This window comes from Acartia tonsa, chromosome 14 (assembly GCF_053477335.1).
Source record: "Acartia tonsa isolate MP-2025a chromosome 14, ASM5347733v1, whole genome shotgun sequence".
Lineage (NCBI taxonomy): Eukaryota > Metazoa > Arthropoda > Copepoda > Calanoida > Acartiidae > Acartia > Acartia tonsa.
In genome coordinates this window covers 24,262,944-24,289,798 of record NC_137273.1, presented here as the reverse complement: position 1 = coordinate 24,289,798, position 26,855 = coordinate 24,262,944, and the positions used below count along the sequence as shown (strand labels likewise).

Here is a 26,855-nt window from a genome sequence, read left to right as displayed (position 1 = left end):
GTTTTAAAAAATAACCAAAAAAATAATAAGGAAGTACAGCAGTACTACAGTATAATTAACCAATAGATATAATAGAACTAGATGGTCAATCGGGATCCATAATTTGTGAGACTTAACCCTTAACAGTTGGGCCCCTTGCCGCACCTTTATCAGTAGTTCAATGCCCCCCCCCCCATTATCTCAGCTCCTATTAAAGCTAGAGGGCTAAAAAAAATTGTGCATGTCCCCTGTTTGATAATGAATTTTCGCTTCCTCCACACTTTTATTCAACAACCTTTGTTTTTACATCCTTTTTTACTTAGGGGGGGGGGGGGGGATCACCAAAAAAAACATAAAAAAAAAACTTGGAACAAAATACAACTTTTTGGGAGATATATTTTTCATCCCCTCCATTTTATTTTATTTGGGGGAGGGTTTTCTGAACCCCATAAAACATCCCCCCAAACCTGTAGTAGTACATCCTCATCCTTATACTAAAGTAACAGGAAGTTTGTGTGTCTGTCTGTGTGTCTGTACCGAAGGGTTCTCCTTAACAAGGTAGCTTCTCATAAGTCCCGGGAAGGTTTATAACTATTTTGGGATACCCCCAACGCCCCCAAAAATGAAAAATACCCCCCCTCCAATTTTTTTTTAAAATTTTTTAACTAAAATTAAAAATGATGATGGGAGGGCAGGGCACCACCCCCCAAAAAAAAAAAAATTTTTTACCCAACAAAATTTTGGATCATGGAAAGAAAACGAAGTTGCCGGTTTCATCGTATTTTCACAGTAGCTTTTGAAGGGTTATTTTAGGTTAGGTTAGGTTAAGTAAATTTTAATGATTGTCCCGCAGGGTTAGAAAATATGCCCTGCAGGGCTAGAGCCCCCCGCAGGGGGTAGAAATAGGAGAAAGGTTACTGTGAAATAACGACGAAATCGGAAACTTTGTTTTCTTTCCATGATCCAAATTTTTTTTTTACTTTTTCTTATAAAATCTAAAATAAGATATTGGGTAATCAAATTCGACTCCCCCTCCTCAAGTGCCCCTAGAGGCCTCTAGGGGCATAGCCACTAGTAAGAAATATAGGTATACAAGTCAATTTCAGGTTCCATGTATAATTCTGAAGGTCCTGATCCTCCAGGCATAGATGTCCAAGAGGGGGTGAAGTGGGGATTAACCCCCTCAAACAATTTGAGGAGGGATAAATACCCCCCCCCACAAAATAAAAAATCTCTAACAAAAAAATTTTTGGCGCGCTTCCAGTGCATTTTTAATACTAAATATTTAATAAAATTTAAATTACCCCCTTAAAAAAATTTCCCCCCCCCCCGTAGATATACCACACTTTTCTGGGATCTTGCTGAGTCAAGTATCAACTGTTGGGAATATCAAAGGATGACTCCATGCAAAATTTGAGCCGGATCCGGCCAAAACCGGCCGTGAATTTTATAAAAAACCGGTTTTTTCCGGTTTTTAGGGGGTATCTGTAAATCGATTCAGCTGGAGCAAAACCGGTTAGAGGTACAAAAAAATTTACTTCACATGAAATTTAGCCAATGCAATTGCCTACAAAAATGTACTTCATCATCAACTTGATTGGACAACTCTTTCCCCTCCTAACTGTCCATTAAAACCTTGGAAACGGCAAAAATCGCCAAAAATCACGCCTTCGGCGGCGAATAACGGCTAAACGGTCAGCCAGAGGCGAATGAAACATAAATAAAGAAATGTGCGCCTCAAAAAGTTGTTCAACATCAAAGAGATGTTTGAAGTCTCTAAAACGACTCCTTCCCCTCCTTTAAGGGGAAAAACTGAAAAAACGTGATTTTCAAAAGTATGCCCACTTCGTGGGTGTGGGGGGCACTGAACCCGTCACCCCAGGGTCACCAATTATAAAGTCTAGGCGGCCCACAATGCTGAATTTTCACAAAGTGAAAGTCTTGTGTCATTATCTCTTATGAGAAAAAAGTTATTAATTAATTAAAATTTCAAATTGTGATTTTTTGATGGATTTCTTTGATGAAATGACAGGCTGGTCAATTTTTAGGCCATTTTTTGCGGTTTTTGGGCTGTCACGCCCAAACGGTTTGAGATAATCTCACGGGACCTTTTGCCCGACCTAAGTCTGGTTATTTGTGAGGTCTAAGAAAAAAAAATCCTGGATTGGATGAAGCACGACGTCGCTGCGCGTCGTCAAAAATCGCTAGTCGGCTCATTTTGCCTCCTCAAACCCTCACCTCGTGCCATTTTTCTGTGTAAAGATTATAATTATAATCTTTTGCGTAATTCTGATTTTTTTCCTAGACCTCACAAATAACCAGACTTAGGTTGGGCAAAAGGTCCCGTGAGATTATCTCAAACCGTTTGGGCATGACAGCCCAAAAACCGCAAAAAATGGCCTAAAAATTGACCAGCCTGTCATTTCATCAAAGAAATCCATCAAAAAATCACAATTTGAAATTTTAATTAATTAATAACTTTTTTCTCATAAGAGATAATGACACAAGACTTTCACTTGGTGAAAATTCAGCATTGTGGGCCGCCTAGACTTTATAATTGGTGACCCTGGGGTGACGGGTTCAGTGCCCCCCACACCCACGAAGTGGGCATACTTTTGAAAACCACGTTTTTTTCAGTTTTTCCCCTCAAATTTTGCATGGAGTCATCCTTTGATATTCCCAACAGTTGATACTTGACTCAGCAAGATCCCAGAAAAGTGTGGTATATCTACCCCCCCCCCCAATAAAAAAAGCTTGGCCGCCCCGCTCCAGGTATCCAGAAATTGTTTTAAAACTACTTTTTTGAAATGAAAGAAACATAATTCTAAAAAAAAATTTGTAGGGTGTTGTGCGAGGTCACCCCAACCCCTAAAAAAATGAAAATTGAAGAAAAAAAAATTTGACAAGAAAAATCTTTTTAGTGGGTGTGGAAGGTCACCCCTTTTCCAAAAAATATTAAATTTGAAATTGAAGACAAAACATTTTTTAAGAGGGTTACCCCATCCCCAGAAAAATTAAAAGTGGAAGAAAAAAATATTTGTACCATGGGTGTGGGAAGTCACCCCATTTCATGGAAGAAAAATTTTAAAATGGAAGATAAAAAAATTTCAGATAAAATTTTTTTACAGGGGTGTGAGAGGTCACCTCATCCCCAAAAAAATTCAAAAATAAAAGAAAAGTATTTTTAAAAAAATTTAAGGTGGTGTTGGAGATCACCCACCCATGAAATAAAAAAGTTGAAAAATTAACAAAGGGGTTTGTCTTATAGGAACCCCTTTATATGTATAACAGAATTTGATGCCAGATAGACCATCTAGATCTTAAATATCTATTCATTGGTTGTCAAAGATGTTTTAAAACAAGTTAGAGAAGAAAGAAAAATTACCTTCTTTCTCATACATTTAAGAATACCTTAATAAGTTAATTTATTTAGGTGTCCCTAACTTTTAATGTAAGCCTACCTTAAAGTTTTACTAAAAACCTTACATAAGTTTCCTAAGTAACCCTTATCAACTCCCCCCCCCCTTCCCCTCTCTTCTCTTCTCTACCTGCTTTCTTTCCAATTAAGTACCCTTTAGCTATACCTAACTCTTTATGTAAAGCTAGTCTAATCCCCTCCCCCTTTTCAATGCCCCTAACTCATATATCAACTCTTTTGATCCACTTCTCCAAGGCTTACTTATAAAAAATAAAGGTTACCTTAATTAATTTTAAAAATAATAAGAATTAAAATTCTTTCATATGCAGACAATTTGATGTCGACTTTGTGTGGATTATTTTTAATTTTACTACAATAAAAAAAAATTATAAGGCAAGATCTTATAGAAATAAAAGCTACTCTTTGTAATAAACATATCAAATTTGATAATATGTGACTCTTTGTAGATTTTAATTTTAACATCTATATAGATGTTCATTCATTTTAACAAAAAAGTACATAGGTTCAACACTTGCTTATTTCTAATATTCGATTATGTGTCATGTGTTTTACCTATATTTCACATGGTGCCTATACCAAGGTAAGAAATCACTATATAACAAGGATGACAACATCCATAAAAGCGAAGCTCTGAAATGGAAGGACAAACAAACTTTAACACTTGTAGATTGTCAGAACTTAATTAGCAGAATTTTATGCATCAGTACAAAGAATATTGTAAGTAAATTTGTTGTAAAACTGCAAAACAGGATGTGTGTCTGTGTGTGTGGGACTTCTTAAAAACTAATTAAGGCTATAATACTTTTTTTTAATTTTTAAGCTAAAAGAACAATTAGCTGTTTTGAATAATAACCTTTAAAAAAATATTCTACAAAGAAAGTACAAAAGTATAGTATAATGAACCAATAGATATAGTAGATCTAGATGGTAAATCGGGCCCAACTTAATAAGGAATTTCCAAAGAGTTATCTTTATCCCAAAAAAAGTTAACTATTTAAAGATGATTTCTTTTATATGTTATGTTGTATGCTTTACATCATGCGAGGGAAGAAATTTTTTAACCATATGATTAACCTAAGCAAAGGCTTATCCTATGAAAGACTATTTATAGCTGATTCATTTTGCGAATGATATGAAAGGATAATTGCTCTTTCTAACCAAATTCTGTTTACTTTCTAACCAATATATGGCAGATTGATCCTCCCCTGTATTCCTATTGGCTGAATTTGGGAGTATGTATCTATATTATACATTTTAATAATTCTTACTTGATAATATTTTCTTTATTGGTGTTCCTTTATTTCTTCAAAACTTGAATGACAGCTTTAAATGACTTATTTTTGATTAAATTTTTTTACGACAATTCTTCGCCTATCTTTTATGAAGTGTTGATTTAGGGATGAAGAGAACACAGAAAACATTTTTTACTGTGCTAGGAAAATTGCTAATAAAACATCACATGTTTTATTTTAATAAAGCTTTATTACATTTGTCCCTAACATTTCAAAATAATGTTTTCTTATTTTTTGGAATAACAACATTTTGGACTAGTAAAATTTGATTGGTTGTTTCATTAAGTTGAGTGTTCAAACGTTTCAACCCCCAATTTTGATTTACAGTTGGCGTATTTTTGTGTATCATCATTAGGGCTATACATTAATTTATTGACCTTTGTCCTATCCCTTCTAACCTTATACCTGATTATTACATTTATCCCCAACATTTCAAAATAATGTTTTCTTATTCGTTGGCTTAATAACTTTTGGGACTAGTAAAATTTGATTGATTGTTTCATTAAGTTGATTTTTCAAACGTTTCAACCATCAATTTTAATTTACAGTAATTTCTAAATTTTAGCGCATATGAAGGAACACAAATGAATAAATCAATCAGATAAATGTACATGAAATCAGGGATCTAAAGGGATAAGACAATAGTAGATAAATTGATACCCCGCCCAAATTGAATTTTGAGATGCCTAGGCAAAATTTTTGAATTTTGAACCCTCCTCCCCCCAATATAAAAAAAAGCTTGGACGTCCTTGTCCTGTACAATTAGTGGTTGAAACGGATGGATATTAAGATTAATGAACATACTAATTAAAATTTCGAAAAAAGTCCCAAAAGTTATTAAGCTATTGAATAAGAAAACGTTATAATAAAACTTTGGGGACTAATGTAATATTTTAGAAAGCCCAATGACCCCTCCCTTCCTGGATTGAATGCGAATTTGTACTTGCTTTCTACCTGACTTAACTAGATAAGATATCTTTAATATTTTAAGTATACCAATAGAAATAGAAGAGTAGAAGAATATTCTGAACCCTTTTTTCGTCAAATCTAAGAGAGAACATTCCTAGCAGACAAAAGTATTGTTTACTTTCGACTCAAGCTGATGTGGATTCTTAAAAAATGATAGACTCGCTATTCGATAGTGAGGCAAAATTATTTTTGTGAAAAATCATCCAAAAGCACATTAAAAATCTACAAAAATTAAACAAAATCATATGTTAATAACCCTCTTAAGATTTTATTTCATTTTTGTAAATTTTTTTATTCGATTTTGGAGGATTTTTCACAAAAATAATTTTGCCTCACCAGCGAGTTGCCAGCCTAACTTTTTTTTAAGAATCCAACTTTGTTTCAAGCTTTCAAATTGTAAACGAAATTTTTGGGCAATTAATTCTGATTCCGCAAAGCTTTCTACTAAGAAAATATACTGTTAACAGCTGACTTTTATGTATGTAAGAAATGAAAAAAAACATGCCTTCGTAGGAAAATGTGTACATAATTTCAACCAATGAGATCCAATGTAAATTCCGATGCGATTCTCCTATTGGCTCAATCAGACATTCCCTCTCTTTCTTAGTACCTTTATTAGTATACCTAAGTAATTTTATGTAACCCTATTTAAATAATTAAGAAATAAAATTTAAAAAATATGAAAGATAAGTCTTAATTACAGCAAAGTTTTTTTCGTCTACATAAATAGAAAAAAAGAAACATTATAGATAACTAAAAGTGTACTCATTGTAATAAATTTTGAATCATGACTCTTTAAATGTAGAATGAAATGATTACATCTATTTTGTTGTTCATTCATTTTAACGAAAAAAAATAATTTGCAAATGTTTAGGACACCTGCCCATTTCCAATATTTGAACATGATTTGTGTTTTTTATATATATTGGGGGAGGTTAATTTACCACATTTTCTATTAAAAAAATCACCCTATAAAAAAAATTTTAAGTAACCATTCTTTATAATTAGAAAAATCAAAAATATCTTTAAAGAGGCCTTAGATGGTTACTTGCTATTATGTATAACACAGATAGGATGTATGTGGCGAAATTTACAAGGAACCGTGCTCAAAAACTTTAAAAAGATAGGAATATTTTTAAAAAGTTTTTGTTAGAAAAACAATTAGCTGTTTTAAGACATAACCCAAAAGGTACTCGTATATCAAACCTGCTTTTTCTTGACATAGCTTAATGTAACTAAGAACAAAATAGGAACCCCTAGTAAACTTCATAAGGTACCTTAAACCTTTCCTAAGTCTTACTTAACATTACTACATTTAGGAATACTTAACAATAACTAAGAAACTCCAAAGGGATACTTAACTAAAAGCTTACATAAGCCTGACATAAGAAAATACCATTAGGGACACTTATCTTCGTTTGTGATTCTCACTATTATCTCCAATGTAGTGTAGGCACTTTTTAGATTTGTAACTAGAGTCCATCAATCTGTAAGATAAAAAGAAAAAATTAAACAGATAATTTAATCTTCTCCCAAAACATTAGCAGCCGAAAATTTTATTTTCTCAAATCTTTTTCCATTTCTCAAGAAATTATATTTTCTCATGAAGTTTAATCATAAAGTAACTTACAAGGGACATTAGTCAGAAATCTTAAGGGATAAGACGATGGATGATAAATTGACTGACCAATTGAATTATACCTTAAAATTTTTGGTTGAAAAGTTTGAATATTTATAGTTTTGAACCAACCAACCAATCAAGCACCCAAATTTGAACCTGCATATAAGATAACACATCTAAAAAATGGATACCAGTGTAACTTACATCCCAATGTCCCATTACTCCCTATTTGTGATGTAAAGACTGACGGACAGATAGTTTTTTTGATTATAGAGTACCTTCGCTTCAAAAGAGTAATAAAAATCTTTAAATATATTTGATAAATAGATACAATAAATATTAAAATACAATAATGCCCAGTTTAATGACAAATTGGTTATATTATGATTTCTATTTCTCGCAACGGTTTTGAGTCATTGGTCAACAAATACAAGAAGACTAAAAATATGTCACAAATTAAGAAGTACACAATTTTAAATATGTTCATATTTCTTTTAACCGATGCGAGACATAGATTTTACTGACGGACAATTTAAGTAATAATAAGCAACTAATAATGGTAACATTAGGAATGGCGGGGTTTTAATGAATATCTGCAGGGCTTGGCAGCCTCATATTTTTCCTATTTGAGTACCCACAAAAATTCATTAGGGGTTGACAACTAACTGAGGTGGATTCTTTAAAAAAATTGCCCTACTAATCGCTTAGTGGGGCAAAATTGTTTTCGTGAAAAATCCTCCAAAATCACATAAAAAATCTACAAAAATTAAATATAATCTTATTGTAATAACCCTTTTATGATTTTGTTTAATTTTTGTAGATCTTTAATGTGATTTTGGTGGATTTTTCAAGAAAACAATTTTGCCCCACTAAGCGATTAGTGGGACAATTTTTTTTTAAAGAATCCACCTCTGATTATTTTTTTTTTTTATTATAATTTGCTTCCACTTTTTTAGATTTTAATAATTGGATTTATCTGAGGTGCAATGAAACGCGATTGCCGAGCCCTGATTATCAGGACGGTAAGTATGAAACATGTATATTGAAAATACAAAATAAAATACAAATATATAATTATATTCCATATCAGTAAAATTAACAGGACAGGACGTTATGCATCATAACTATAGAATATCAAGGGTTCTACTCGTTTAATATTAAAAGAAAATTAACTATGTACGATGATTGTGTTATTAAAAGATGTAAATATACCTAAAATATATTTTTCAAATATCGCTTCGAAACCGATTAATATCCGTTGGATTAGGACCAGTTCTTAGCCATAATGAAAAATCATGTATTAGTTTTCATCCTTCTTTATCTCGGGGCAAAAAAAATGGTCATATCTTATAATTTTATCTTTTTATACCCGCGGAAAGCTATTTATAATACGATGCGATAAAAATCTATTCCTGTACTGTTTAGAAGAAAAAGTTTTCTACAATATGTCAAGTCCACCAATATTACTGCTATAGAATATCTTATTCATAATCGGGGCCAAATTTTCAAATAAAAAATTCAAAATAAAGTTTACAAAACGCAAAAGAGGTATTTTATTTTTGCTTTAGATTCATAAAAAAATATAAAAAGATACAATGTTCTCTAGCCGATATTGCATTTAAAATTAACTTAGACACTAGAATTAAGATTAGTTTTCCCAGAATAGAAAATTGAATTTAATTTACTCTGTTGATGAAATACATTTTTAAACTTAAACTTAAGGTTAAGTATACTGAAATATGATTTTCGATGATTTTAATTGAAAAAATATCTAGTAGTTTAATTCAACTGTAGCTTTGTTTTAGATACCAACTTCCCCTATTTTTCGTAATTAATTTTTCGGAGGGGGGAATATAAAAAGTTACATTCACACAAAAAATCACATGATATTTTAAAAATCACTGAATATCTTAATGATAGGTAATAAATATGGCAATTGAAAGAATTTCAAATAACTAGAATTATAAAAGCAAATATTTTCTTTAAAAACTAGGGTCTTTATAAAGTTCTTTAAATTAGAAAGAATTAGAAAAAGTTATGCAAAATTATAGTTTTTATGACACCAAAAAAATCAGTTGAGAATTTAACTCGAATTTTTTAGTGCAGTAAAAATCTACCAAAAATAATGCAAATTACTTTCAATCTAATTTAGATTTAGGTAAGTTATAAAATTTTCATTGCAATATTTTAGTTTCTGTAGCTTCTTAAAGATTTTTCTATGGAACAAATGGAGGCCTTCCATTTGGAAATTTCAGGTTGAAAGGGCAACAAGCGTTATCTTTTGTTCCTGAAATTAAAATAAATTATAAACATTGATATTAAGGGATAAGATAATCGACGATAAATTGATGTGTAATCCTAATGATGGTAGAAATTATTTTCCCTTTTGTAATTTCAGTGTTCTAACCAATAATGGTTTATCAAAAGTACCCAAAGTTTTTCAGTTTATTTTCAGAATTTATAACACTGCCGCTGAAATGAACTAATCATGTGTCTTCTCGTCAAAATACCAGAGTATAATTATTGGATGTTCTTTTGACATGGAGACAAGTGATTGGTTTATTTAAGCGGCAATTATAAATTTCACACCCTATCATTTTGATTAGTTTTAATTTACCATTGTAGCAGTGCATAGAGAAGTCAGTGGCGTGCGAACCGAAGGGGGCATTTGGGGCAATTGGGGCAAATTCCATTAAAGTCCCCAAAGTTGTTGAGCAAACGAATAAGAAAATTTTATATGAAATATTGGGGACTAGTGTAATAAATATCCCAAAAACGATCCCTCCCTGCATATTTGAAGAAAAAAATGGTTTCTGCTTTTTATCACTATTATATTTTGTTTTTATTTCTATAAAAACATGTGTAAACAACAAATATTTAATCAAAAAGTTATTTTATATAAAAAAGAAACAGCGTTGATATTTATCTAAGCCTTTTTCTCAACACTGTATGTCTGTCTAAATGAATAACTATATATGATGTCATATTATTTTCAGGATAAGTATTTTTTTTGTGTACATACCCTTACAAAAAGACATGTTTTTTTTTTATGGCAATTTTCATTAAAAACCCTTAAAACTAACTATACTCTATATTCCTAACTTGATAAAATACGCTACTCTTGTTGTCTTTGATTGATTTTAGTTCAAAGGGGGAGTAAATATTTTTAGGTGCGCTTCACGCACCGCCCTTATAAATCATTGGAAACACCACTTAATCAAAAATTAACAGAGTTTTAAAGTGCCATTTAAAGAGGGTAGGATATGTTTTAGCTTCTCTATAATTCACTATGGCTGTCAGTACGTAATGCTAAGGGGGAAATGTGATTTTTTCAACTGCAATTAAAGATAGAAGGCTAAAACTTAATGTTCACATTCCCATCATTATGGAGTATAATTAACTATTAAAAATTCATGGAGGTCGGACTGCTTTTCAGGACGTTTTTGGCTATTTTTTTATCTTTTAAATTTCGGGTATAGTCCCTTTTGTGACATTGCCTCTTAAGGTGCATTTCGTCGTATTTTCACAGTAGCTTTTCACCTATTTATAGACCCTGCGGGGAAATCACCCTAGAATAACCTATTAAAAGCTACTATGAAAATACGACGAAATGCCTCTTAAGAGGCGTTGCCACAAAAGAGACTATACCCCAAAGTTTTCCATATTTCTAAGAGATTTTTATATCTGTAGATGAAAGGACAAATAATTTTTTTTATTTTTTACATAGTTCTTTATATCTTTGGTTTTTATGGTACGATAAATTTTTTTGTGGATTATAAGATTAAAAAAAAATGTTTCGAGCATCCATTATGTAATTTACTTTGACTGTCATCACACAACATACAGGAAAAAGGATTTGTGACTTTTTCTATCTAAAATATATATTTATTTCAATAGATGCTCTTTAAATCTACTTGTCTGTATTCTAATTAATGATTTTTTGTGCTTTGCTACTTAAAGATGTTGTCATCCTTGTTGTCATACAATAAAGAAATATTTAAAATCAGTTTTACATATAAGGTTAATTTTTGGTAAATTATTTCCAAAATGAGTGTTTTTATCTCCCCCCCCCCCCCAATTTTTTTAATGGGGTTATTCATCCTTCCTACTGAGATTTTATAACATCCCCTTCCACCCATTAAAAATGTTTTGTGGTGGGTGGGGGGGGGGGGAGGTTAAATTATCTTCTGTACTTTTTTTTCGAAGATGCTTTCTAGCTCCCTTCCCTTCGGTCATTGCAGGGTGGGGAGAAGGGATGGGGGAGAAGAGATGGGGGGGGGGAGAGATGGGGGATATAAATGGGAAACAGGGATGGGGGAAGGGATGGGGAAGAAGGGATAAGGACTAGAAGGCCCATAATCAAATAATCCCACCCCTTAAAACGACCTTATTTAAAATTAGTATATATAATCAAAATGCACTTTGATTTAGGGGGGGGGGGGGCAAAATTTTTCAAAATCTTCAAAATGCCCCCCCCTAGACAAAGTGCTTCGCACGCCACTGTTGGCAGTTTTGCGTTTAAGAATGGATATTTATTAAAATTGGACTTCTTATACGATATATATGTATGTATTGTTTATAGGCAACTATTTTGGATTTTTTGAGCTTTCAAGGATGTATGTATAGGTCATAGACTGACATACATACATTGGAAATGTAAAATAGCGACGCTACTGTAAAACACTTACCTACTGTTTGGCAACTATTGAACATCTTTTCAGGATCATAGGTCTCCTAAATATTAGCAAGGACGATTGATTTAAATTATTTAAAATATAAATTAAGCGTGCAGAGGTTTTTACAAGAGGGGGGAGTATACACCTCCCTCAATAATCAACATACTTAAATGTTTAAGAATAGTCCTTTAATCGGTGAATTTAAGCGCGAATTAGGAAAAAAATATATATTATTTTGTGCATATTGATCAATCATATTTGTTAATAATAATCATTAGTAAGATACATATTGAAATTTAGATTTACTAAACTTTGCTTCTATAAATGCCGTCATCCTTGAAAACCAGAAAATGAAATATTTAAAAATATTACCTTTATGGCAAGTAGTTGTGGAAAGTTTTTACCCCAGTACTTCCACATCCAATTATTACTAAAATAATAAAAGTTTCCAAAGTTTTAATCAAATTTAATTTGACTATGACCTTTAAGTTCAAAGGCCTTATCAAAATTACCAGTCTAACAAAACTGGTATTAATAATTAATATTTATTATAATATGATACACATAATTTTTCAGTATGGCTGAGAACTGGTTATACTCCTGCAGGTATGATTAGGTTTCGTCGCTATACTGAAATAGTTATTTACTAAGGATATTTAAAAAAAAAAAAATTTAAAGATTAAAACCAGTTTTGTTCGACCCGAGGGGCCAAATTTCCGGGCTAACAAAACTGGTATTAATTGATCAAAACTTTTATTATAATATCGTTGAAAATTGGCTGTAATATAATGCTATACATGATTTTTTAGAATGGCTGAGAACTGGTTCTAATCCAGCGGATAATCATCGTTTTCAAAGCCATACTGGAAAAAATTTTACCTGTCACAGCTTGGAAAATTGAAGAATTTGCTGTAGTTGATTTTATATTTTTCTAGCTTGTCCTCCATAAATGTCTTTACTCTAAATATTAACCGCAATTTAAGTTAAATTAAAATAATGGATGTAGAATATACATGGATATTATGACAGGAGAAAAATTGTGGTTGCAATATCCCCTCCCGTGTATTAGTGGGGCCGTTATCAAGTAGGAGGAGGGGAGGGGGATTGGGGAGATCGTTATTTTAGCCCGCAACAGAGTTCACTTTATTATAGAACATGAAAATCTGGTGTAAGTTTTAAGCAATAATAAAACCATTATTAAAATATATAAAACTATGATTTAAGTGTAAATCTAGTTAAAAGTTTGGACTAGTTTAAAAATATAAATTCTACAAGAATTAATTTTACCTCAATAGAGTGTTGGGACATTCAGCCCAGCGATCACTAAATATAGAACAGGAATGATCAAAGAATAACTGCGCATTTTTATTTTTTAATTAAGTTTTTAAAATTTCATTTAGGTTTAAGTCAAACGCATTGTAAAAGTCAAAAGATTGATTATTGTAAATAAATTATCTTTTTGGGTTTTTCATATTGCTATTCCAGATCTGCAAATGAAGGTGTCCTAACTTTTTTGATTTTTATTTAAAATAGCTAGTCGATATTTTTAGTAAGTAGTAGATGTAAATTGACCCATCGAATTTATATATGCAATCGTTTTTATTTTGTAGACCTCTTATTTTTGAAGTAATTTAAGTTTAAAAAAAAATTAAGTGGGTTTTAAGGTAATAAAATGCATAAGGCATAAGAAACATTTGTTAATATATAATTTTAGAATGAGAAAAATATTACGAATCCATTCTAACCAAAATTGAAATAAAAAGTTTACAAAATAGTAATTAAACAACAATAAAAGAAATTATATGAAACTATTATGTTATACAGGCAACCTTTACTCCCCCCATTCCCTTTAACCATCTTAAATCCTTTTTTTGAGAGTAAAAATGGGAAGGGGGTAAAGTAAGTGTTGCCTGTATAATATAATATAATATAAATTTTTTACTTTTTAAAAATTTTGCAAACAATGGATTCGTAATATTTTTGATTCTAAAGATATATATGAAGCCATATTTTTTATGTCTTTGTTAGGATATATTTATTATTTATGTTTTGATTAAGTTTTGATTAATTCAATAATTACCCGACATAATTAAAAAGTAAGGTGTCAAATTAAAGATCTTACTATTTTTGTTCTTAATTGCAATTGTCTTTTTTTTGTTGCGTTTTAGTACCTTAAAACCGACTTAATTTTTTTTAAAAACTTAAATTCCTTCAAAAAACTGATTGCATATCTAAATTATATAGGCTAATTTACATCTACTACTTACTAAAAACAACGACTAGCTATTTTAAATAAAAAAACAAAAAGCTAAGACACCTTCTTTAAATAAATCTCGAATTTAAAATCATAAAAAGATGCGTAGCATCTCTATAATTATCTGCTTCCGTCACAAATACATTGACTAAGAAATGTTGTATATGTCAGATTAAAACCAGAAATAAGGTGTAACCAACGAGCGAAATAAATTCAAAATAATATTTGGAGGGCAAATGGAGAGATCGTCAAATTAACGATGTGTTGCCCCCCAACGACAGCTGAAAAAATAGGTTTCGTGTTTTTTTCCCTAATTAATTTCGTTATTAGTAATTTGTATTATTTGTTTTTTTTTATGGTTTGTGACGGAATTAATATTCTATTTTGTTTGAAAGATTGTTCACTAAAACCAATTTATTTTAATTTTTAACTCAGTTTTACATTCTTAAATTTTTTCCATGCGATGGAGGACAGCAAAAATTAAATCAGTATCTCTCTCTTACAAATCCATCTACGAATCTATGACAGTTTTTACTTTTTGGTCTTGTTTTTCATCATAGCTATTGTGAAGTTTCCTTAAGTTGAATGCAAAAAAAATATTTAAATTTATAAATAAAACTTACCGAAACAGACAAACAAGATTTGTATCAACACCATGTTTTAAATTGTTATCTAAATGGTTTTATAAATAATATGACAATAAATCCTCCTAAATTAAAAGGATTCAAAATGCAAAGACATATATTTTTTTAACTCTTATTTTATACATCTTAATTGGAACTGATGATCTATTTTTATAGAGAAACATATGTATTCCATCAATAAAAACAGTTAAAAATTAAACTGTGTTTATACATATAATAAAATATAAAGTAGTAAGGTTTTTTTTCGGTAGCGAAGGATCTCGTTAATAGCTGAACCGATATAATTCTTATTCACAGTGAAGCTTCTTATAGGTCCAGGGAAGGTTTTTAATTATTTTGGGGGAGGATATTTTAACCCTCCCATTAAAAAATGACCCTCCACCACAAAAAAAGTTTTTACCGTTTCTTTTCAAAACTCCACCCTCTGAATAAAAAATGACACCCCCAAAAATTGTTTTACTTTTTCTTTTTGAAAATCTAATAATGGGGGTGGGGTTTAACTTATTTCCCCCCCACCTTAAGTGCCTCTAGAGGCTCTAGCCACTAGACAATTGATAAATGCACAATATTTGTTTTAATGTAAATATCAACATAAAATTATAATAATTGTGCTATAATCAGATATGCATAAAATCGAGGTTAATACCAGGTAAGTAAGTTAACCCATACCATTTTGTATTTTTTCTTTTTTTGAACGCTTTGCCTTCCTATATTTTACCTGTATTTGTTGAGATTGGGTACCGACTGTCTGCAAATCTTTGTCTAAAAATAAATTTTGAGTTTTATTTGTACTAAAACACAGTGATCTAAAGGTATAAGACAATGGTAATATATAAAATAGGGTTGGGCCAGATATTTTTTTGGCCGGATACCGGATACCGGATATCCGGCTAATTTCAAATGCCGGATATCCGGTATCCTGCCAACGCCGATTATCCGGCCAAATTACCGGATAACCGGCCAAATTACTACATATTAAAGTATCAAAAAAGGATATAGTCCCTTTCGTGGCAACGCACCTTAAGGGGCGATTCGTTTTATTTTTTAAATTGCTTTTAATAGGTTATTTTAGGTTAGGTTAGGTTATATTTGGTAAGGTGATTTTCCCGCAGGGTAAGGCAATTGGCCCCGCAAGGTTAGAGTCCCCCGCGAGGGGCTAGAAATAGGAGATACGCTACTGTGAAAATACGAATAATTGCTCCTTAAGGGGCGTTGCCACGAAAGGGACTATTCCCGCAAAAAAAAATTCTTCATAAACTGGTGTTTTATATTATACTAGCGTCTGCGTCCCTAGTATCTAGGGATATATATTAGAAGGGACATGAAAGTGCAGAAAAATAACTTAAAACCTTACAACGACTTTTTTATAAATATTAAACAGCCTAAAACCACCCTGGGACTTATAAGAAGCTTCACTCTAAAGGAGAACCATATCAGTTCAGCAGTTAGCAAGATCCTTTGCTACAGTCAAAAAAAGCTTAGTAAATAAATCTAATTAACTATTACTACTCTCAATCTGTAATATCAATCTCTAATGGTTGGAGGATTGGCGGGGAGGTGGCGTTGAATGCCTCCCCCCCCTCTAATTTTTTTCTATCCCATTTTCTGTGTATAAAAGGTAGAGGGCTATAACTGAGTGACTTTCTAAATATGGGTATGACACATAACTGAGAGTTGAAATTTTTTTAATACCTCCTTCCTGGCGAGCACAGGATACCAGCAAATCTGGTAAGGTCATTTAGGTAAAAAGTAAAAATATTTTTTTACTTAAACAAAGCATTTCATGTTATCTAATACTAAAATATCCTATAGTCGTACATCCTCATATGTAATATAGGTGTTCAAGTCGATTTCAGGTTCCAGGTATAATCCTGCATGTCCTGAACCTCCAGGTCTCCAGATATCTTTAAACGGTTCCTGTGACCGCAAATTTTTACTTGAAGATTTCAAATTTGAAACTTAGGCTTTTTTTTATATATCTTCATGACATATTACAATTTCATAAAATCTGTTGCCGTTTACCTGCCAACCGTCGGTTTGCGGCTGGCAGCTGCCAAGTACTGCTGCCACCGCCAAAATTTATGTTTTGAAATTTCTAATATAAAATTTACATAAACATAAACATATTCAGAAAAAATTGTTCTTCTAGCTTTAATAATACGAAAATTAAAGCCATTGAAGATTAAAAAAACCCAGAGATTTTTGTTGTAAAATATAAAAGATTATATTGCCGGATATCCGGCCGGATAGTTTCAATATCCGGTATCCGGCCGGATATCCGGCCCAACCCTAATATAAAATTATCCCTTCTGTATTATTTATTGAAATATTTGGACACTTTTTTATTACCCATTTTCTTTATCCTTATACTAAAGTAACAGGATGTCTGTTTGTGTGTCTGTACCGAAGGATCTTACTAACCGCTGAACAGATCGGGTTCTCCTTAACAGGGTAGATTCTCAGAGGTCCCGGGAAGGTTTATAACTATTTTGGGGGAGGGTACTACCACCCTCCCAAGAGAAATCACAATTTTTTTCTTCTCGAATAGAGACTCCTACGTAGCATTGCAAAGTATCGTAATAATTTGATAGAGACTCCTTCGCAACATTGTAAGGTATCGTATTAATTTTTTTTAAAACACCAAAATTTAAAGTGCCACTAGAGGCCTCTAGGGGGCGTAGCCGCTAGTTCTAAAGATGGCATTAAAAAGAAAAATAATTGTCACCTGTTTCTAAAGTGAATAAGCCAAAAGCAGTAATCACATCCTTTATAAAAAAAAATACAAAGTTAAAGAAGACTTTTTTTACTTTTCAAAAATTGTAAACATTAGTTCAGAAAGTTTTGTACAATTGCAATGACGTAAGATATGGGTCGATTTAACCATTATACCTGCCAACCTAACTAGTGAGAGTCATAATATACACCCTCATGTCCCTTACCAGCGTGTATAGAAAGATTCAACTATTATACCTGCCAACCTAACTAGTGAGAGCCATAATATACACCCTCATGTCCCTTACCAGCGTGTATAGAAAGATTCAACTATTATACCTGCCAACCTAACTAGTGAGAGTCATACTATACACCCTCATGTCCCTTACCAGCGTGTATAGAAAGATTCAACCATTATACCTGCCAACCTAACTAGTGAGAGTCATAATATACACCCTCATGTCCCTTACCAGCGTGTATAGAAAGATTCAACCATTATACCTGCCAACCTAACTAGTGAGAGTCATAATATTCACCCCCATGTCCCTTACCAGCGTGTATAGAAAGATTCAACTATTATACCTGCCAACCTAACTAGTGAGAGTCATAATATACAATACACCCTCATGTCCCTTACCAGTGTGTATATAAAGATTCAACTATTATACCTGCCAACCTAACTAGTGAGAGTCATACTATACACCCTCATGTCCCTTACCAGCGTGTATAGAAAGATTCAACTATTATACCTGCCAACCTAACTAGTGAGAGTCATACTATACACCCTCATGACCCTTACCAGCGTGTATAGAAAGATTTAACTATTATAGCTGCCAACCTAACTAGTGAGAGTCATAATATACACCCTCATGTCCCTTACCACCGTGTATAGAAAAAAGTAGCTTATATAGCCTAGAAAAAAATTTAAATACGATACAAATGACCAATGATAGGCAAGTATGCATTTTAATTGACCAATGATAAAATATACAGGCCTATTATTGGTGATTTTTATTGTATGACAATTTTTTTTATAGGCATTATAAGCTGCTTTATATAGAAATAAAGTATAAACACATCCTATAACTAATACATATACCCTAGTAGTTTTTACCCCTTTTCGGTCAGATTAGAAATCCACAGTCACTAGATTTCAGATTTAAATCTGTCTCAATATGACTCTTTGTTACCAAAGTTCAGATATGACAAAATTTGACCAAAGTTCAGATTTCAATCTGAAATTTAGTGACATTATGTCAGGTTATTTTCTCATTTTTGGCAATGCAAACAAATCTGAAACAATATCACCAAAAGTCATATATGACATTTAGTGACATAGAGTCAGAGTTGGGGAAATTACCTAATCTGACACATTATTGCCAAAAGTCATATATGACATTTAGTGAAATAGAGTCAGAGTTGAGAAAATTACCTAATCTGACACAATATCACTAAAAGTCATATATGACATTTAGTGACATAGAGTCAGAGTTGGGGAAATTACCTAATCTGACACAATATCACTAAAAGTCATATATGACATTTAGTGACATAGAGTCAGAGTTGGGGAAATTACCTAATCTGACACAATGTTACTAAAAGTCATTTATGACATTTAGTGACATAGAGTCAGAGTTGAGGAAATTACCTAATCTGACACATTGTTACCAGAATTCATATATGACATTTAGTGACATAGAGTCAGAGTTGGGGCAATCACCATATCTGACACATTGTTACCAAAAGTCAGATATGACATTTAGTGACAAAAAGTCAGAGTTGGGGCAATTACCATATCTGACACATTGTTACCAAAAGTCATATATGACATTTAGTGAGATAGAGTCAGAGTTGGGGAAATTACCATATCTGACACATTGTTACCAAAAGTCATATATGACATTTAGTGAGATAGAGTCAGAGTTGGGGAAATTACCTAATCTGACACATTGTTACCAATAGTCATATATTACATTTAGTGACAAAGAGTCAGAGTTGGGGCAATTACCATATCTGACACATTGTTACCAAAAGTCATATATGACATTTAGTGAGATAGAGTCAGAGTTGGGGAAATTACCATATCTGACACATTGTTACCAAAAGTCATATATGACATTTAGTGAGATAGAGTCAGAGTTGGGGAAATTACCCAATCTGACACAACATCACCAAAGGTCATATATGACATTTAGTGACATAGAGTCAGAGTTGGGGCAATCACCATATCTGGCACATTGTTACCAAAAGTCATATATGACATTTAGTGAAATAGAGTCAGAGTTGAAAAAATTACCTAATCTGACACATTGTTGCCAAAAGTCAGATATGACATTTAGTGACATAGAGTCAGAGTTGGGGAATTTACCTAATCTGACACATTGTTACCAGAATTCATATATGACATTTAGTGACATAGAGTCAGAGTTGGGGAAATTACCTAATCTGACACATTTTTACCATAAGTCAGATATGACATTTAGTGACAGAGAGTCAGAGTTGGGGAAATTGCCTAATCTGACACATTGTTACCAGAATTCATATATGACATTTAGTGACATAGAGTCAGAGTCGTGGCAATTACCATATCTGACACATTGTTACCAAAAGTCATATATGACATTTAGTGACATAGAGTCAGAGTTTGGGAAATTACCTAATCTGACACATTGTTATCAGAATTCATATATATGACATTTAGTGACATAGAGTCAGAGTTGGGGAAATTACCTAATTCGATACATTGTTACCAAAAGTCATATATGACATTTAGTGACATAGAGTCAGAGTTGGGGAAATTACCTTATCTGACACATTATTACCAAAAGTCATATATGACATTTAGTGACATAAAGTCGTAGTTCAGGAATATACAATGATAATGAGAAATTGATAATGATAATGATAATGAGAAAACACTATTAAATTTTGATTTCTACTCACCTGTCCTGAGCACTACAGCTCGAGTCCTAGCCCTTGTGGAATTTTTTCCCTCCGTGGAGAGTGCATATTTTATTACAAATCAAGACAGTTTTGTCTTTTTTTAAAAAGAATAAACTGTCTAAAGTACTTGAAATCTTGCAGATAGACCCCATAATGTTTTGAGTATTTGATGAGGCATATAAAGACCTTTCTATAGGCGCCTTAACCAGATTTCTGATTCAATCCTTGCCAATTTGGCATCAAAAAGACAGACTAATCAAAAATTGACACATGACTGCTCTGTCTTTAAAAAAAAGAACAAACTGTCTTAAGTACTTAAAATCTTGTAAATAGAACCCATAATGTTTAGAATTTTTGATAGGACATATAAATATCTTTCTATAGACACCTTAATCAGGTTTCTAACACAATCTGAGCCATTTTGACATCAAAAAGAAAGATCTGTCAAACATCAAGAATTAGAGAGACTTTTCATGTCTAAATGTTTCATGGGTCTGTATTTTTTATGCCAAATTGGCTAGGATTGAGTTAGAAACCTGGTTAAGGTGTCTATAGAAAGGTGTTTACATGCTCCATCAAAGATTCTAAACATTATGGGGTCTATCTACAAGATTTTAAGTACTTAAAATGATTTGTTGTATTCTAATCTCCATGTAAGGAAAAATTCTCCACAAGGGCTAGGACTCAAGCTTTAGTGCTCAGGAGATGTGAGTAGAAATCAAAATTAAATAGTGCTTTCTCATTGCCATTGCTTGGACATGATTTGGGTCATTTTTTGTTAGTTTTTGACTAAAACTGTAGGGTTTATATTGAAATGAGTGAAGCAATTGGTTTTTTTTTAAACACCCTTTACCTAATCTGACACATTGTTACCAAAAGTCATGTATGACATTTAGTGATATAGAGTCAGAGTTGGGGAAATTACATAATCTGACACATTGTTACCAAAAGTCATATATGACATTTAGTGACATAGAGTCAGAGTTGGGGAAGTTACCTAATCTGACACATTGTTACCAAAAGTCATATATGACATTTAGTGATATAGAGTCAGAGTTAGGGAAATTACATAATCTGACACATTATTACCAAAAGTCATATATGACATTTAGTGACAGAAAGTCAGAGTTGTGGAAATTACATAATCTGACACATTGTTACCAAAAGTCATATATGACATTTAGTGACATATAGTCAGTGTTGAGGAAATTACCTTACCTGACACATTGTTTGCAAAAATCACATATGACATGTATTTACATAAAGTCAGGTTTAGAAAATTACCTAATCTGACACAATTTCACCAAAAGTCATATATGATATTTAGTGACATAGAGTCAGAGTTGAGAAAATTACCTAATCTGACACAATATCACCAAAAGTCATATATGACATTTAGTGACATAGAGTCAGAGTTGCGAAAATTACCTAATATGACACATTGTTGCCAAAAGTCATATATGACATTTAGTGACATAGAGTCAGAGTTGGGGAAATTACCTAATATGACACAATATCATCAAAAGTCATATATGACATTTAGTGACATAGAGTCAGAGTTGGGGAAATTACCTAAACTGACACAATATCATCAAAAGTCATATATGACATTTAGTGACAAAGAGTCAGAGTTGAGAAAATTACCTATTCTGACACAATATCATCAAAAGTCATATATGATATTTAGTGACATAGAGTCAGAGTTGAGGAAATTACCTAATCTGACACATTGTTACCAAAAGTCATATATGACATTTAGTGACATAGAGTCAGAGTTGGGGAAATTACCTAATCTGACACATTGTTACCAAAAGTCATATATGATATTTAGTGACATAGAGTCAGAGTTGAGGAAACTACCTAATCTGACACATTATTACCAAAAGTCATATATGACATTTAGTGACATAGAGTCAGAGTTGGGGAAATTACCTAATCTGACACATTATTACCAAAAGTCATATATGATATTTAGTGACATAGAGTCAGAGTTGGGGAAATTACATAATCTGACACATTGTTGCCAAAAGTCAGATATGACATTTAGTGACATAGAGTCAGAGTTGAGAAAATTACCTTATCTGACACAATATCATCAAAAGTCATATATGACATTTAGTGACATAGAGTCAGAGTTGGGGAAATTACCTAATATGACACATTGTTGCCAAAAGTCATATATGACATTTAGTGACATAGAGCCAGAGTTGAGAAAATTACCATATCTGACACATTGTTACCAAAAGTCATATATGATATTTAGTGACATAGAGTCAGAGTTGAGGAAACTACCTAATCTGACACATTGGTAACAAGAATTATATATGAAATTTAGTGACATAGAGTCAGTGTGAGAAAATTACCTAATCTGACATATTGTTACCAAAAGTCAGATATAACATTTAGCGACATAGTCAGAGTTGGGAAATTACCTTATCTGACACATTGTTGCTAGAATTCATATATCACATGTATTGACATAGAGTCAGAGTTGAGAAAATTACTTAAAGGAAGCCTGCAAGAAATACCACGCTTTAACTATTGAAAGACTGTTACAAGTAGATCCAATACCCCAAATTTGAAGCCTTCAGCTTTAATAACAAAAAAGTTGTTTGCACTTTAAAATGACAATTTATGTACAAAGAAAATTTTGAAAGATTTTCAACACTTATGTTAAAAACTTTGAAATTAAACTACATAGCCTAGAGACGTAATTATAAGCTTTTTTGTCATAAATTTAGGTTGCCAGTAACTAATTATATTTATTTTTAAAAATACCTATTTTTATAGTCAAAATCATTAAACAAAATAAGTTTAACTTACGTTGTACCTAGAGTACTGTAGTATTTCCAGCCAATCAGAAGGCTGAATCAGCTCAACGAACAATCACAGCTGAGCTTAATTTAGTTTCAATTGTTTCTGCTATAATTTTATGCTTACAAACGCATATTAAACCAAATTTTTGAGATTTTGACTATAAAAGTGGTGTTTTTATTATAGAAAAGAAATCAGTTACCAGCAATCTAAGTTTCTGACAAACATAAGGTCATAATTTTGTGTCTAGGCGATGTAATTTAATATTGTAATTTCTTTTGTAAGCAATGAAAATCTTTCAAAATTGTCATTGTAGATAAAATGTAATTTTGAAATGATTAGAATGTTTTATTTATTGAAGCTGAAGGCATAAAATTTGGGGTTTTGATTTTACTTGTGGCAGTCTTTCAGCACTTAAAGTGTGTTATTTCTTACAGGGTTCCTTTAATCTGACACATTGTTACCAAAAATCATATATGACATTTAGTGACATGAGTTGAGAAAACTACCTAATCTGATACATTGTTAGCATACATCATATATGACATTTATTGACATAGAGTCAGAGTTGTGGAAATTGCCTAATCTGACACATTGTTACCAAAAATCATATATGACATTTAGTGACATAGAGTCAGAGTTGGGGAAATTACCTAATTTGCTTGGGGGGGGGGGGGGGAGTTAATTACTCCCACTCCAATATGTTGGGAGGGGTAAATAATGATTTGAACATATGTTTTCTTAATGGACGCCTGCAAGAAATACCACTCTTTAACTACTGATAGACTGCCACAAGTACACCCAATACCCCAAATTTAAAGCCTTCAGCTTCAAAAAAAAAAGTTCTAGGCATTTCAAAATAGCATTTCATGTACAATGAAAATTTTGAAAGATTTACAATGCTCATAAAAAAAAAAACAATATTAAATTACGTCGCCTAGACATAAAATTATAACCTTTTCTTTGTCAGAAATTTAGATTGCCGGTAACTGATTACATTTTTACAATAAAAACACCACATTTCATAGTCAAAATCTATGATAAAAATTCGATTTAAATTGCATTTGTGAACAAAAATCATAGTGGAAACAAAGGGGAAAACTAAGCTGTGATTGGTTGCTTGGCTGATTCAGCCTTCTGATTGGCTACAGTACACTCAGTACAAAGCAAGTTAAACTAAATTTTTTTAATGATTTTGACTATAAAAATGGGTATTTTCATTGTAAAAATATAATAAGTTACTGGCAACCTAAATCTATGACAAAAATCAGCTTATAATTTGTTTCTAGGCCACATAGTTTAATTTAAAAATTTCTAACATTAGCATTCAGATTCTTTCAAAATTTTCATTGTACATAAAATGTCATTTTAAAATGCCTAGAACTTTTTGTTATAGAAGCTAAAGGCTTCAAATTTGGGGTATTGGGTCTACTTGTGGCAGTCTTTCAGCAGTTTAAGCGTGGTATTTCTTGCAGTCTTCCTTTAATAATTTGAAAAAAATTACTTCTTTGAATAGACATTGTTTAGATACACCCAGTGCATTGTTTAATTAAAAGGCTCAACATGAAATGAATTATATAATTTGATAAACTAACTTTAACCCTTAACCCTTACAGATCGGGCCCCAATTCCCACCTTAATAGATTGGGGCCCCCCCCCCCTCTATCTCGGCTCCTGGTACAGATAAAGACGTAAAAAATTTTTCTGGTGGTTCATGTGTATTTGTAGAGAAAATTACTTTTTCTATTCATAGCGGTCAGACCGCTCCTTAGCCGCTTTTTAGCAGCCAGCCGCTAAATTTTAAAACAGCTGTAGAGCGGCCAATTTTGCAGCTAGGATGACCAAGTTTTAGGACGAACTTTTATTTTTCATAACAAAAAAATTACTTTTTCTGATCATCGCCGAAAAACGGCAAATAACGGAAAGCGCCATTTTCGGCGGTTTCGGCGGTAAAACGGCGATTGGCGGCGCAAATTAATGTTTTTATCTGTTTATTATTGCTCAAGGATTTACCAAAAAAAATCTAGTTGTAATAGAAGCCACGATATTCATGATATATGTCTGTAGTAAAAGCCGGACAAAAATCGGTCATAAAGTCGGTCAGGGAGCAGTCAAACGGTCATAACACCACTTTTCTCAGAAGGTCATTGATATCTAAGTATTCACCAAAAAAATTTTAGGTTTCTACCTTATACACAAAAGTCATAATGTAGAAATTAAGATTTATTTAGAATTTTTTCTAATTTTTTTTGCTACCCAACCGACTTTGACCGGACACCACGACCGACACAGACCAGATATCCTAATAAAATCAACTCTTACCGACGTATAATTACTAAACCTAAAAAGTCATGAAGGTACAGCTCTCCATCTTACCCACAAAAAAAATGAGATTGAAAAAACTAGAGGGGGGGCTCTTGGAGCCCCCCCCCCCCAATCTGTAAGGGTTAACTGTTTTTTCTATCTCTTTTCTGTGTGTGAAAGATGGAGTGATTTTTTAAATATGGGTATAAAACATAACTGAGAGTTGTAATCTTTTTAATACCTCCATCCTGGCAGGCACAGGATTCCAGCAAACCTGGCAGGGTCATCCAGGTAAAAAGCAAAATATTTTTGACTTAAACTTAAGGTGTTCAATTAAATTTCAGGTTCCAGGTATGATCCTGCAGGTCCTGATCCCTTAGGTCTCCAGAAATCTTTTAAAGCCTCCCCTGACCGCCGACTTTGGAGAGTAGCAGCTGCCAAGTACAGCTGCGGCTGTTTTTTTTTAATTTCTAATAAAATTTAAAAAAATTTTTTAATGTATTTCAAGCTTCAAAAATAAAAAAATTACAGCCATTAGAAATTTGTAAGTAAAAAACAAACGTTGTTAAAAAAAAGGTTGAAGAAAGCAAAATTTGACTTTGATTCACTTATAGTCGGAAACTCATTATCAAACAGAGGACATGGAAGCAAGTAAAAGTGGCTGACTCAGACTATGTCAAAAAAATAACCAGTGAGAGGCCACTATAAATTTTACTATTGGACAATTGCAGTGTATACTGGCCTCTCATTGGTTAATTTTTTTTGACGTCATATTCTGAGTCAGTCTATTACTAGCTTTGGGACATGCACAAAAAATGTTAGCTCTAGCTCTAATGAGAGCTGAGATAATTGAGGGGAAGGGGCCAAATTGTTAAGGGATAACTGGCAAAAATGTTAAGAGTTATTTATTGCATCATTTATAGGCAGCTTGCTGTAGATAGTAACATGATAATTTGTAAGAATTATTCCAGTTTTGTTATCCCTGAGGCTCAAAAGCACGGGCCAACAGAGCTGGTATCAATTGTATTAAGAATAATGAATTTACTATTTGCAGAAAATTTTCTATAATATGATGTTATACATGATTTTCAGTATGGCTGTGAACAGTTTTTAATCCAGCGGATTTTAATCGGTTTTGAAGCTATACTGGAAAAGTAATTACACTTTTTTTTTGTTGGATTAGTCTCCAAGTCAGTCCATAAAGCTAT

General features: G+C 32.3%; 1 protein-coding gene across 1 annotated transcript in view; it reads right to left on the bottom strand.

The window, feature by feature from the left end:
• Positions 1–9,442: 9,442 nt before the first annotated feature.
• LOC145306586 (putative FAD-linked oxidoreductase YvdP) overlaps positions 9,443–26,855 on the bottom strand; it is a 79,863-nt gene continuing 62,450 nt past the window's right edge. The window contains exons 21-28 of the mRNA XM_080148787.1: positions 17,600–17,639; positions 15,593–15,636; positions 14,854–14,902; positions 13,264–13,299; positions 12,856–12,936; positions 12,349–12,406; positions 11,989–12,034; positions 9,443–9,587 (exon numbers count right to left, since the gene is read on the bottom strand). Coding sequence (XP_080004913.1) covers positions 9,517–9,587; positions 11,989–12,034; positions 12,349–12,406; positions 12,856–12,936; positions 13,264–13,299; positions 14,854–14,902; positions 15,593–15,636; positions 17,600–17,639 — 425 coding nt within the window. The 3' untranslated portion in view covers positions 9,443–9,516. The remainder of the gene's footprint in view (positions 9,588–11,988; positions 12,035–12,348; positions 12,407–12,855; positions 12,937–13,263; positions 13,300–14,853; positions 14,903–15,592; positions 15,637–17,599; positions 17,640–26,855) is intronic.